The sequence below is a fragment of the Eurytemora carolleeae genome, unplaced genomic scaffold (assembly GCF_000591075.1).
Source record: "Eurytemora carolleeae unplaced genomic scaffold, Eaff_2.0 scaffold1349, whole genome shotgun sequence".
NCBI lineage: Eukaryota > Metazoa > Arthropoda > Copepoda > Calanoida > Temoridae > Eurytemora > Eurytemora carolleeae.
Window position 1 is genome coordinate 10,953 of NW_019397238.1, and position 12,630 is coordinate 23,582.

The 12,630-nt window shown below is 33.5% G+C and overlaps 3 protein-coding genes across 5 annotated transcripts in view; all 3 read right to left on the minus strand.

Annotated features, from left to right (window-relative positions):
* Positions 1–3,662, minus strand: part of LOC111712966 (uncharacterized protein DDB_G0283697) — a gene marked incomplete at its 3' end in the record, with an annotated part of 5,216 nt that extends 1,554 nt beyond the window's left edge. The window contains 4 exon segments of the mRNA XM_023487731.1: positions 36–97; positions 1,041–1,109; positions 3,094–3,162; positions 3,646–3,662. Coding sequence (XP_023343499.1) covers positions 36–97; positions 1,041–1,109; positions 3,094–3,162; positions 3,646–3,662 — 217 coding nt within the window.
* LOC111712956 (uncharacterized) lies at positions 3,595–9,169 on the minus strand. Of its 3 annotated transcripts, XM_023487718.1 has the most exons (6): positions 9,080–9,169; positions 7,065–7,253; positions 5,123–5,556; positions 4,541–4,664; positions 4,250–4,507; positions 3,595–3,900 (listed from the first exon to the last, which is right to left on the minus strand). In XM_023487718.1, the coding sequence occupies exons 3-6, from the start codon at positions 5,265–5,267 to the stop codon at positions 3,840–3,842; spliced, it is 588 nt and encodes a 195-aa protein (XP_023343486.1). In that variant the 5' UTR covers positions 5,268–5,556; positions 7,065–7,253; positions 9,080–9,169; the 3' UTR covers positions 3,595–3,839. The 3 variants fall into 3 exon arrangements, with proteins under 3 accessions (XP_023343486.1, XP_023343485.1, XP_023343487.1); XM_023487717.1 differs by having other exon boundaries at positions 4,250–4,664; XM_023487719.1 differs by lacking the exon at positions 3,595–3,900 and having other exon boundaries at positions 4,254–4,664.
* Positions 9,170–9,175: 6 nt separating this feature from the next.
* LOC111712955 (protein spartin) lies at positions 9,176–10,812 on the minus strand. The gene has a single exon (XM_023487716.1). It carries the CDS (start codon positions 10,797–10,799, stop codon positions 9,660–9,662), a length of 1,140 nt encoding a protein of 379 aa, XP_023343484.1. The 5' UTR covers positions 10,800–10,812; the 3' UTR covers positions 9,176–9,659.
* Positions 10,813–12,630: the final 1,818 nt, after the last annotated feature.

Below are 12,630 nucleotides of genomic sequence, written 5' to 3' on the forward strand. Positions count from 1 at the left end.
ATTATTTTCCTTATAAATTTTTACCCCTGAAATACCTGAGCAAAGAGCATTGTTGTTGTTTAGAAAACCGTCTTCAAACACAGAGTTCTCATCGTCGCTGAAAATAGGAAAACATCTAACTCTAACAACTCTAACCATTCAATCTTATCATTTCAGTTTTATCTTTTTAATTTAGCAATTTTAAAAAATTTAACTTTTCCATCAGTTTTTAATAAATTTTATTTGAAATTTGAACTCAATTTGATTCTTAGAAATTTAGTTTGAGAGATTGTTGGTTTAGCCAATTCATTGGAAATTAGGTTGGCTACAAAAAAATTTCTCGTAAAGATATTATTCATTGAAAATTCTTTTAGACTCTTTAAGGGACTGTAATGGAATGGTATTTCAAGCGACAGAGTGGAATTTCCGATTCCCAAAGGTACCTTTAAAGGAGTTGTCAGATCACGGCATATCCATGTTCTGTTTTTGAAAGCTGATTATCTTTATTTGTTGCGTCCTTAACAAAAATGACTGGCACAATGCGCAAGTAACTTGCTAATTTCGTTATTCAGAAACAATGTAAAAGTTAGAAGAATTAAACACTTACTAAGCTAAGAATAGACGTTATCTTCCACCTAATTCATCATGTTAAGGTTTCAAGAATACTGTTGTAAACGGAAAAAGTTATTTGTTGTAAACGGGAGGCCGTAAATGGGAAGTTATTTGTTGTAATAGGGAGGGTAAATGGGAAGTTATTTGTTGTTAACGGGAGGCCGTAAATGGGAAGTTATTTGTTGTAATAGGGAGGGTAAATGGGAAGTTATTTGTTGTAAAAGGGAGGGTAAATGGGAAGTTATTTTTGTTCAGAAACCACAATTTTGAATTGCGAGTTTTTAAAATTATAAACATTGATTCTTATACTTGATCAGACGAAGCTTTTAAAAGTACCGTTGTGAATCGGACATTACCATCTTTGCATGGAGGGTCACTTACATGTTCCTTTAAGATTACAAAGACCGTCCCTTATAACGGTCATTATAAGATTAAAGATTTAAACCTACCCGACACGTAAGGCCCTGATGGGACACAGAATGTAGGGAAGAGCAGGGTACAGGAGTAGAGACGGAATTCTGACCGTTCAGGAATTCTTCAGGATTAAATGCTTCATGGGGAGAAGGCAAAATACCATCCAGCTGATAATAAGAATAATCAAAAAAAGGCTAAAAATAGATTATTAGATCTTAATAACTACAGTAGATGATTAGATCTTGATACAACTAGAGTGGGGAAAAGAATGGCCCTTAGAAAGGAATAACATATGGGAAAAACGTGCAATAAAACGGAATTGAGTTTTTGTCACAAACTCCAATTTTCTAATCCCTATATCTTTGCAATCTGATGGTGTAAACCTTTAATATTTCAAACCTAGATTATTTAATTGGGTTGCACATATAGGGATTTGAAAACCTGAGTGTGTGGCAAAGACTCAATTCCATTCTCTCTCCACTGCACTGATATGATAAATGATAATTGATGAATAATCTTCAGCATTAATTACCTCAAATTCTTTCGAAAACTTTTCCATAGTTTATTCTAGTGTATTCTAATTGATTTCTGAAATAAACAAACATATATCAGAAGTTTCCAATTTAGAATGTAATGTACATACATATTTTAAACAAAATCAAAGATAATTTTGAAATAAAACTGGTTGAATAATTCAACACTTCTCCGTTTTTACATTTAAATTACAATTTTTACAACGATTATAAACACTACATTTAAAAATACAAAGTCAGAGGAATGTATTTTAAAATAATACCNTGTACTTATCCAATCCAGCAATCCACAACCTTATCTTGCAAAGTTTGGAAAAAAAGAATTTTCTAAGAAAGGGACCAAAAACATTAGAAAAAAAATCCCCCCTGTAAACAGTGATTCAAACCTAAAACATTTCTAGATCAGAACTCTTGAGTGGATCTTGTTAATCTTGAACGTTGATCTCGATATCCAATGTGGACACTTTTAAATTTGAGGATCAATGCTTGATCCCTTATTTAGAGTTGTCTCTGCGTGGTATGACCACCGTAAATTTGCAAAAGATGGAGATCAATGAATGATCATGAGATTCACAAAAGTTCTGTCTACTGGTGAGCTACGGAAGTAGGTGATTAAACGGTAATATAATGAAGACGACTTTTTAAAACGTTTTAATTGTTAACAATTAATTGAAGCAACTACAGTAGATTATTAGATCTTAATAACTACAGTAGATGATTAGATCTTGATACAACTAGAGTGGGGAAAAGAATGGCCCTTAGAAAGGAATAACATATGGAAAAAACGTGCAATAAAACGGAATTGAGTTTTTGTCACAAACTCCAATTTGCTAATCCCGTTATCTCTACAACTGGATGGTGTAAACCTTTAATTTGATTATTTGATTAATCGAATTCATAGTTTGAAATATAAAATGTCTGCAACCTCGGGTTGCAAAGATATATGGATAACAACATTATAGTTTGTGGCAAACACTCAGTTTCTGTAGATCCCAAGCGATATAAAAAACTCGCACATTTGTTTTAACCTAGACAAAAAATTACTGATGAACGATAATAAGGGATTTTAGCATGGTTTAAAACAAAGTTTTATATCATTTTACATAAAATAATAATCTGTTTTTTGTTTGTATATCTGATCAAAACTTCAGGAACGCCTAGACCGACTTTCCTTGGTTGGGAAACTTATTAAAACCATGTTAATGTTGTTAGCTTGGTTTAAAAATCTAAGCTAAGTTGGTTTACTTGTTTTCCAGCAAAGCTAGGTTCCCATACAGTGCTTAGGATCCATTTAATTTTGATGCAGATACGAATCCTGGATCCGCACTGAAAAAAATGGGGTTTTTTTTTAAAGAATTACCAATTTATTAAAAAAAGAATTTTCCTCCTTCTATTTTTCGCTTATTTTTCTGCTAAAACTTGATGAACATTAGAGAGATAAGGACATTTTTGATAATCAGATGCAACATATCCGGATCCTACGCACTAGTTCCCAAGCTTGTTTATTATATGATAATAAATGCTTGCATTCGCCCTAACACGTGTGAGGTGTTACTTGTTTAAAATCAGATTAACTTTATCAATTATCATCTTCAGAGTTAGATCATTCTTCATCGAGGAGTTCCTAAACAATTAAATAATATGTTTTTTTCTCAAGAAAATGTTTTTTATCCAGGGGGGGGGGAAGTTAAACAAAAGCCTTTGAGGGAAAATATTGTGAGAAAAAACAAAGATATCTATTTCATTCTTGGTCTGACAAAGTTTTTCAGGTACTGTTGTAAATCCGGCATTGCATTATTATTATTATTATTATTATTATTATTATTATTATTATTATTATTATTATCCAGCTCATTCTGTTTACACTTCTCCTTTTTCATCCTTTAGATATTGTAAAAATATATTATCTATATGTAATAAATGCATTACTCCGATGTTCTTTAAGTCTATATCAGTCCAGATATAACTCTCTCTATAGTCGTCAGTATCTATTAATCGAGATACAATTCGCTCAAACTCTATACTCTCTACCAGAGAACTATTACTTCAAACAGAGTTCATATCCAACTAATCTATATTTTGGGTTTAATGGTACAGGTAAAAATACAACTGACCGCTAGACATATTAATTATTATTGATATTTATTACAAATGGGGAAGGGGGAGCAGAGTGTTGAACAAAAGGGTTATCTATCCCTATTTTCATCATCATCATTTTGCAGCAAGCTCCCCATCCTTATTGCTTCTACTCTTGGTTTCTTCTTTCTATTCTTGAGCCTGATCCGATCCAGAGATACACGATTAATTAAAGCCACAGTTGCAGCAGTTAATCCGTACAGCAATATTGCTAATACACACGACACTAAAATGAGGGCAATCTCTATAGCCACACAGAGTAGGAGGAACTCCTTCATTAGATAGAGTTCTTTGAAAAAGTTACTTTTCGCCCTGTTGTAGGGCGATAAAGTCACTTAATCACCCTACAACGGGAAATATTAGGTGTGATAAATTGCATCAAAATTGAACAAAAGAATTAAAAAGTCATGCAATATTTTTGATTTGAATTGATCAAAGTATTTAAAATCTTAAAATCTCTTACAACTTATAAGGTTGTTTCCATGGATTGAAGGGTTGTTTCTTATTAATATTTTTATTTATAATTGTTTTTTTATCTATTTATGTGATGTCTTTAAAATTATTTAAAGCCTAACCTTCTTTTTCTGTATTCTTTGCACCTTAAAGCATTTTTCGACACGCCATTGGGATGAACTCCAGTTTGAGGAACAACTCCATGTACAGGAGTTTGGCCAACATGTACTGCACTGTTTGGTACATGCTGTACCATGATACAAGGGGCATAGAACGGTTTAACACCAACTTCATCAGGATAAACTAATAAAAGTTGTTGTTCAGCAGAAATGAGAGATGTACAGCCCGAACTTGGTGTACTGCAAGCTGATGCACAGCCATAACTTGGTGTACTGCAAGCTGATGCACAGCCAGAGCTTGGTGTACTGGAGGATGAGCTAGATGATGTGCTGAAGATAGAGCTTGGAGAAAAACTGGCATGAATTGAACCTCCAGGACCAGGCTTAACTTGACCGTCATGGATATTGGCAGAATAACCTATGGACAAAAATTTACAATAAAAAAGCAATTGAGTCGATTTGCCACAAACTCAAATTTTCTAATTCCTTTATCTTTGCAGCCTTTGATATTTTAAACTGAGATTATTGTATCTAACAGAATTCATAATTTGAAATATCTAAGGTCCATGACATTGAGTTGCAAAAAAGTTTAAGTATTAGAATATCAGAGTTTGTGTCAATTTCGCTCAATTCCTTTTTCTTTTGGTCATTGGACGATTTGATCATACCTCTTACTGCTATTTATCATTTTTTTTAGAAATTTCTTTCTTTCATCCTTTTATTGGAATACAAAACGTATATGATTCATCAAATGGTAATCGTATCATATACAATAACAAATAATTTATTAAAATGAAGATAAACAAATATTTAGAATTAAATTTTTTTATCGAAAGGTCCTAAATGAACAAAAAACCGGAGGAAATCTCTAATTACCTTGAATGTCACTGGAAAACTGGTTTCCAAACGATAAATTAGGATTTATCGAATCTTGAACGGAGTTTCCGTCCGGAGTTTCGAACTCGAAATGTTCTTCTTCTCCAGGTATATAGGAGCATTGGTAGTAATCAGCCTTCGACATCAGTTCATCGTCGGCAGAGACTAAGATTCCAGTCTCCGAGGGTTGGTAGGAAGTAGCTGAATGTCCAGTCTCTATCAAATTGAATAATTTGTCAGTTTTGTCAGGAATAAAGGAAGCTAAAACTTCAGTCTCAGTGAGATTACATAATGGAGATGGAACTGTATTCTTTTGGTGACAAAATGGAGCTTGAACCCCGGTTTGTGGAGGAGCAATGAATGCATTTGAAGCTCCATTCCATCCTGTGTTGTTGATGTTGTTATTCTCTGGATTGCTTGAAGGCACATCGTCGCTAAAATTAAATAAAATTGAATAAGATTAGAAATCAGAACGTTTTCAAAAACTTTAGGTTCAGAGAATTAAACAAGATAAAGAATTTCCAAATTGTTTTCAATATTGATAAAACAGGAAATATTTCCAACAAATTTATAGGTTATCTTCAGTCTTTTTCTTACTTAAACTCCGTTAACTTACAGATCCCATTTTACATCATAAGTTGAATTGTCAGTGGTAGTACCTACATGGGGGGAGAGGGGTGGGGGGTAGTGTTTTTTATACATTTAAGTTGTTTGACTTTAAAAAAGTTCCACAAAAATTTGATAAGTTTTAAAATTTTGAAAACTATTTATTCTGAACATTTTCTTTTCTTTTTAAATCGTTAAATAGTTAAGATAGTTTTTTTTTTGGTTTGTTTTAATAGATTGTTCTTGCAAACATTTTGTGGAACTTTTTAAAGTGCAAAAACCTTTAGTCATGAAAAAAGAACACTTGAAAAAAAATTCCCCCTAGAAAATTAGATATATCCAAAACATTAAGGTATTTTTAGCTGTTAATTTTTACAATATGTATAGTGCAGTTAATCATTTATCAAGAATAATCTTATCTTTATCTAAAGTAAACTCCGTTATCTTTCATATAGATAGATAGATAGATATATATTTCGGCTAACATTATAATAAATACATTTTACATTTTATAATTTTTTACTAAACAATTATTAGCCAGGGCTACAGCCTAACCATTTCTGGTTGTTTTGATTGGCTGGCCCTCCAAAGTTTTATAGATACATTTTATTTTTTAAAATTAACAAATAACGAATACATTACACAATTCACAAATTAATTTTTTAAAATAAAGGGGAAAAAAGAAGGATGGGTGAATAGTAAAGGGAAAAAGGGAAGAGAAGGAGAAACCCCAGCACTAAAAAATCCAATTTTTGTAGATAATATGTTACAGAGTGGTTTACAAGATTTTCAAATTACATGAGTAGCAGTTCCTTTTTTTACATTTAAATTCCTTATATTTAGAAGCCAGATATATTTTCATATTCTACATCAGGATAGAAGACGACTTGTCAGCGTGATTGAATCCCTTGAGATGAGAACTTTTGTGTTTTGCATCTAGGGATCAAGTATTGATCTCCATATTATGCATGATCTACGGATTAACTTTTAATCCTCTTCGATATTCCGTAGTAGTCATACCCTGCAGTGATAACTTTTATTGGGTATTAAGCATTGATCTTGAACTATAAAAGTGCCCCCATTAGATATCGATATCAAGCGTTCAAGATGAAACCATTCATCCACACAACAGTTCCCATCTCCAATTGTTTATTTCAAATCCAAAATAAAACCAAAGCGAAGAAAGCATGGAATTAGTCTAGTAAACTGCCAAAAACTAATAAAAACTCAGGAATTTCTGGAAAATTTTATTTCTCAGTCAGATAATACCGGCTCTCGACCCATTTTAATTGATAAAAAAGGTTTTGAAAAGGTTCGGTTTGTGTCGAATATATACCTGTCGCGTAAGACAAGAATGCATCACAGAGTAGTCGGAGGAGAAGTGAGGAGCTCCTGCGCCGCTAGACGAATAATCGTCCAGGCAGGACGAATCAGTCGACATCATTCCATTAAGGATAACGTCCACATCCGACAGCAGGAGAACCTCTTCACCAAATTCATTCATCATCTTATCAACTTGACCAATCTTAAAACAAATTTTAGAAAATTAAAAAATATCGGGCGTTTTTTTAACAGTCCTTTTTGTCCTCGCCGTATAAAATTGTACTTTTTTCACTGGTTCTTTTTGTAAATAAAACATTTATCTCTGTCAAATATTAATTGCATTGGGGAACGGCCGGTAGAATCACGGGGATGTTTGGATTAAAGTTCTATAATGAGTATTGAGTATAGGTTGACTTTTATTGAACAAATTCAGTTTCGATGCAAAGCTGTGTTCCAAGTTAATTAAAGATAATATTTATGTTTTTAACTTTAACTTTCTAGCCCGTTGCAAACTAGACAGAGGGTGACGGTCAAAATTAGGCGACAAAATGCTGGTATGACTTTGTGACCTCGTATCTTATCTATTTTTGATTTTACGCACAAGTATGAGAGAAGAAAATTTATCCGTCTACATATTTAAAATATCTGTTTCTTCTTAACTATAGCTCTGAACAGTAAAAGGAGTAAGACTGAAAATAAAAAAAAAACATTTCAATTTACTTCAGTTTGACATAGGACTCGCTAATTCTCATATTTACAACTATTTCCGTTCCCGCCTCTTCTTGTAATAAATCCTGAAACTTAATCCTCGCCTTTTAAAATCTTCTAGAACATTTGGATTTTTTATTACTTTATCAACATAATGCAAAATATGAAAGATATCGACTTCTCTGCTGATAGAAACAGGGACGTATTCATGAATTTGTCCAGGGGGGGGGGCTTATATTTTTTAGTGTCCCTTGGAAATCATAGATTTCACTGATCCAGGGGGGGGGCTGCACCTCCATACCCCCCTCGCCTGAAAACGTCTCTGGGTAAAAATCCTGGTTCCCAGATGTAAGCAACACTCCTTATGTAAATAAACATTCAACATGGTATTGAAAGCGATCTTAAATTCTTCTAAAAGTATTTTTTTATCTGACAAATCTCAAATCTCGAACTCTGCTTTTCCTTCTAGCTAAATTGTTTCTATTTCAATTTTACAAAATTATGAATTCAAGTTTACGAGGCCTAGCGAAACTATGATTCACAAATGTTAAACAAAGAGCTTGCTAGAATTAAATTAGTCGCTTTTTTACACAATCATAATTAACATAAATAACAATTTTGATAAGACAAAAAATGAAAAATTGAAACAAAATTTTTTTTCCGTTTTATGTTTCATAAAATGTATTTAAATTTTTAAGTAAATAAAGCGCATTAAACTAAGAATATGAGATAAGAACGTTTTATGGAAAACTGATAATTTTGACTTTAATATTAAAATGGAAAATTAGAGTCTCTCATTTGATCTCAATAATAGGATATTTTAGATATCTTTCTTAAACATAACCTTAAAAAGGTTTCCCCGCTAAATATAATATTTCAAATATTTTTCAATATTAATTCATAGATTTCTGACTTGCGAAACTATACAACAGAGACAATAAAGGAAAGTGTAAGATTTTAATTTCTTTTAGATATGATAAGAAAACGACAATATATTCACCATTTTTTAATGGAGGATTACTCGACATTTTGTTTTTATTAACACAGTTGCAAAGGAATCGAGTCTCTGCCTAAAACTCCGATTTTCTAATTCCTATATCTTTGCAACCCAATGTCGTAGACCTCCGACGTTTCAAACTATAAATTCTGTTAGATCAAATGATCAGCACCATCAGGTTGTTAAGATAAAGGGATTATAAAATTCTAGTTTGAGGCAAAATCTTGGTAAAGTTTCTATTTCGGACTATCTCAACAATCATTCTGCAATAAACTATAACTGTGTTGTGTTACAAACGAATATAAAAGTTAAGATAAATTTACCTGATTATTGGTCTCCAATATTATTTCAATATTCGGCGAAACATTTGATGCAGTCGAAACCATCATTTTGAAATCCTTTCTCTAGGCTTAACAGTATCTGAAATATATTTATATATAAATATAGATTAATTTTAATTAATTTTAAAGCTGGCAAGCAAAACATTAGGGTACATATAAGGACATTGAACACTTGCATCCAACTCTAAATTGTCTAATTGTAATATCTTTGCAGCCAGATCTCGTAGACCTTAAATATTTCAAACCATGAATTCTCCAAGATAAATTGGAGGTTAGAAATATCAAAAGTTTTAGGTAGCAAAGATGTCGGGATTCGAAAGTTACAGTTTCAGACAAGTGTTTGATTACAAAATACATTTGTTACTGGGGTACAATATAGCAGCAAGAACAACCACAAAAGGCCGTAGGGGAGGGGGGGGGGATAAATAACTTGTTCATTTACTTTATAGTTTAGCTGTTTCGTGGAGACTGAGTAATGAGTATTCATTATCACTTAAATGTTAAGAAAAGATAAGAAAAATATATGTGTTATGCTGTATAGTGTAAATTTTTAGATATGTAGCTATTTAGATTCTTGCTTAGGTACATTTAGCACATTTTTGACAACGCTCTTTCCTGTCTCTTTAGCTGTACTCTTCAATAACCCCTTAGCCCCTAGGCTCTGAAGGTTCATGTATGTAAGAGCACCATTACCCGCCGCCGTCATCGCCTCCCCAAACACCTCACCGGTTTCAGACCCGTACTTGTGCTGCATCACCTTGACGGTGTTGTTCTTCAGCTGGGTACCGAGAACCTTGGCATTAGACTCCAGATTGATGTACACGGTCCCATAGGCGATCAACCCGCCTCTGGCGGCGTCCACCAGGTAGCTCATTGTCCCCTGCCTGGGTGCAGCTGATCCAGCCAGGGGCTTCTCTACCTTGCTCGCCAAATAGTCTGCCAGAGATTTAGTTAGTTTTCCCACTCGGTTGGAAACAAATCCACTAACTTGGACAGTGGCGTTGGTCGTGTGTTTTGCAGCGTTCACGGTCAGTTTGGTCATACTACCAACCTTGGCCTCATCATCTCCTTTAGCCAGGCGTTCTTGGCTCTTCTCAGAAACATATTCAATCAACTGGCCAGCCTTAGACGTCCCGTAGCCAATGCCTTTTGTAAGCACCTCTGCTCCCTTCACGATTGAGCTTCCTAAAACCCCCAACTGATAATCTTGAACCTGTGGTTCCCCTTTGAATGCTGTATGCTGCTGAAGCATTGCTATGAGCTCTGTTCTTATCTCTGGAGCTACATCATCAATAAGAACCAACCCGACAGCACTGTTAGGTAGGTCAGAGTAAATATCCGGGAACATAATGGCTCCATTCTCAGCCTGGAGACAAGGAGAGGCTCCTGGAACCAGAGGATGGGTCCAACCTCCAACCTGGAGAAAAACGCGGGAACTCTCATCCTTGGATTCCTGGAACTGGAAAATCCGCAAGGATTCTGGGGCAGAAAACGTGCTGACATGTCCGTCAGCTGTGACAAAGAATATTTGCACGCTGTCATCCATCCTGAATAGTTCAGTAGCGCGCTGGTCAGGGATATACAGGGAAGTGTCTGCACTGAGTTCATCCATGGCATTGGTTACACTCTTAGAGAGCTCGGCGTAAGGATTGGGTGGAGGAGCACTTGGTTCAACCATTTTATCTGAAAAAACTACATTCATCAGTTATTTGTTATAGATTTGATAAGTTTTGTAATTAAGACTTTAAACCTGCTCTACTGTTAAGTTCTTAAAAATGGGTAAAACCGGTAACTTTATTATCATTCTCTTTATAATATATATGCACTTTACAGGTATGCCTCATCTCATCCCACAAACCTGAAACTTTTGTTGAGATAAAGTATAAATGATTATTCCCATTTCCCATCCCCCCTCCCCCGAAAAGAAAACTTGAAAAGAGGAAATATACGTCGAAGAATAGATTTATACACGTCTCAAATGAATCCTAAAACATTTGTCCACAATACTACATATTCAGTTCAACCACCATACAAATTACAGGGTCCAAAAATCGTTCTCTAGGAATATACCTCACTCCCTTAAATGAACATTAATTTGACTGTCATTATATGTGTTTTCTGTATAGTGTATATACTTGATTCACAATAGTATTCTGTAAATTTTCAACAGTTTGGATTTTGTAATTCCATGAAGTCACATAAAAAAGAATAATGAAATTATCATAATAAAGAAAATGAAAACTTATAACTTATATATAAAACAAATGTAATATCAAGAAACGTTAAATCAACAAACTTTTGTAAAATTATGTTTAATCTTTATGAGCTTTATAATATTACTATCGGATTAGTTAAAGAAAATGATAATAGATACAGAGTATAATATGTTAACATGTTATGATATTAATTTGTAACTCAAAAAACCAATTATTTGCCTCGTATGATAATCCAAGTAACAATATTGATGGTATCGAATGGAGCTCTTGAAATTATCTACCGTTTATACTGTGGTGTATGTAGAATATAAAGGTAGAGACTGTGAGAGGTGTAAAGCGCTTGACGTCACAAACATGACTAAGTAATAGGCAAGAAAACAAGGCAGTGAAGAGATGGCCTGACGGACCAGTCCAAAATCAGGCCAGGCCCGGAAAATTTCGTCAGAAAAATATTGACGGGGGGAATAGGGAGAGTTTAAAGAAATATTATAATTATAAAAAATTTTGCAGCCTTCAGGAAATCACCATATCTCTGATTTGGATTTACATTTGAAAAAACATTAGTCGTGGACAGGGCAATAACATATTTTTAATAAAAATTTAGAAAAAGTTTTTTTCTGATTTAAAAAAATCTAGTTTTGATCAATATTCTAAAATTTAAATTCTTGAGGTGGTGGCAATAAATAGACTTTAGACTAATACTAAAATTTTAATCTTAAATGTACAACACATGTTTAATGCAGGCATGTTTGGCCACTACCCTAGTAAAGCATGCTTAAAATATATTTCTTTTCATTGGATTTTAGATAAATGTATGAATACGTTATATTGTATTTAATTAGTAAGTACGTTGAACAACTTGATACGTTCATCACAAACCTATAACGCAAGGAGGGGGAGGGGGTGAGTGCAGAAGCCCTCAATTAGTAATTTTACATGTCACATTTTTGTAGCAAATGCAAAGTTTGGGCGCTAAACACGTTTTGGAACATGGCGCGATTTTGAAATATTTAACAGATAATTGAATCAGTATAATATTTTCAAGCATTTACACAAGTTTTTCTATAGTAGAATTTAAATGATGAATTCTGTTTGATATTTTAAAATGTAACGACTTTAAACATTGGAAAATTCTAATATTAATATTACTAGGCTTAATTTAGGGTGCTTCGCGACCATCTTCTATATCAATTGTGAACATGTTCTCTTTGTGAACATTGTATAACAAAACAAAAAAGTTCGCAGATTTCTTGGTAAAATTTCCGTGGATTTCAAAGTTTGTCTATTATACTTAGTCATTTTGATAAATGTGGCCGC

Excerpts from the sequence above, each read along its gene's own strand:
- LOC111712955 (XM_023487716.1), bottom strand. The coding sequence starts at position 10,799 with ATGAATGTAGTTTTTTCAGATAAAATGGTTGAACCAAGTGCTCCTCCA.
- LOC111712956 (XM_023487717.1), bottom strand. The coding sequence starts at position 5,267 with ATGTCGAAGGCTGATTACTACCAATGCTCCTATATACCTGGAGAAGAA. Across the intron at positions 4,665-5,122 it reads GTTTTCCAGTGACATTCAAG|GTTATTCTGCCAATATCCAT; the intron begins GTAATTAGAGAT and ends TTTTGTCCATAG. Across the intron at positions 3,901-4,249 it reads AAAGAATACAGAAAAAGAAG|TGTCGTGTGTATTAGCAATA; the intron begins GTTAGGCTTTAA and ends CCCTCATTTTAG.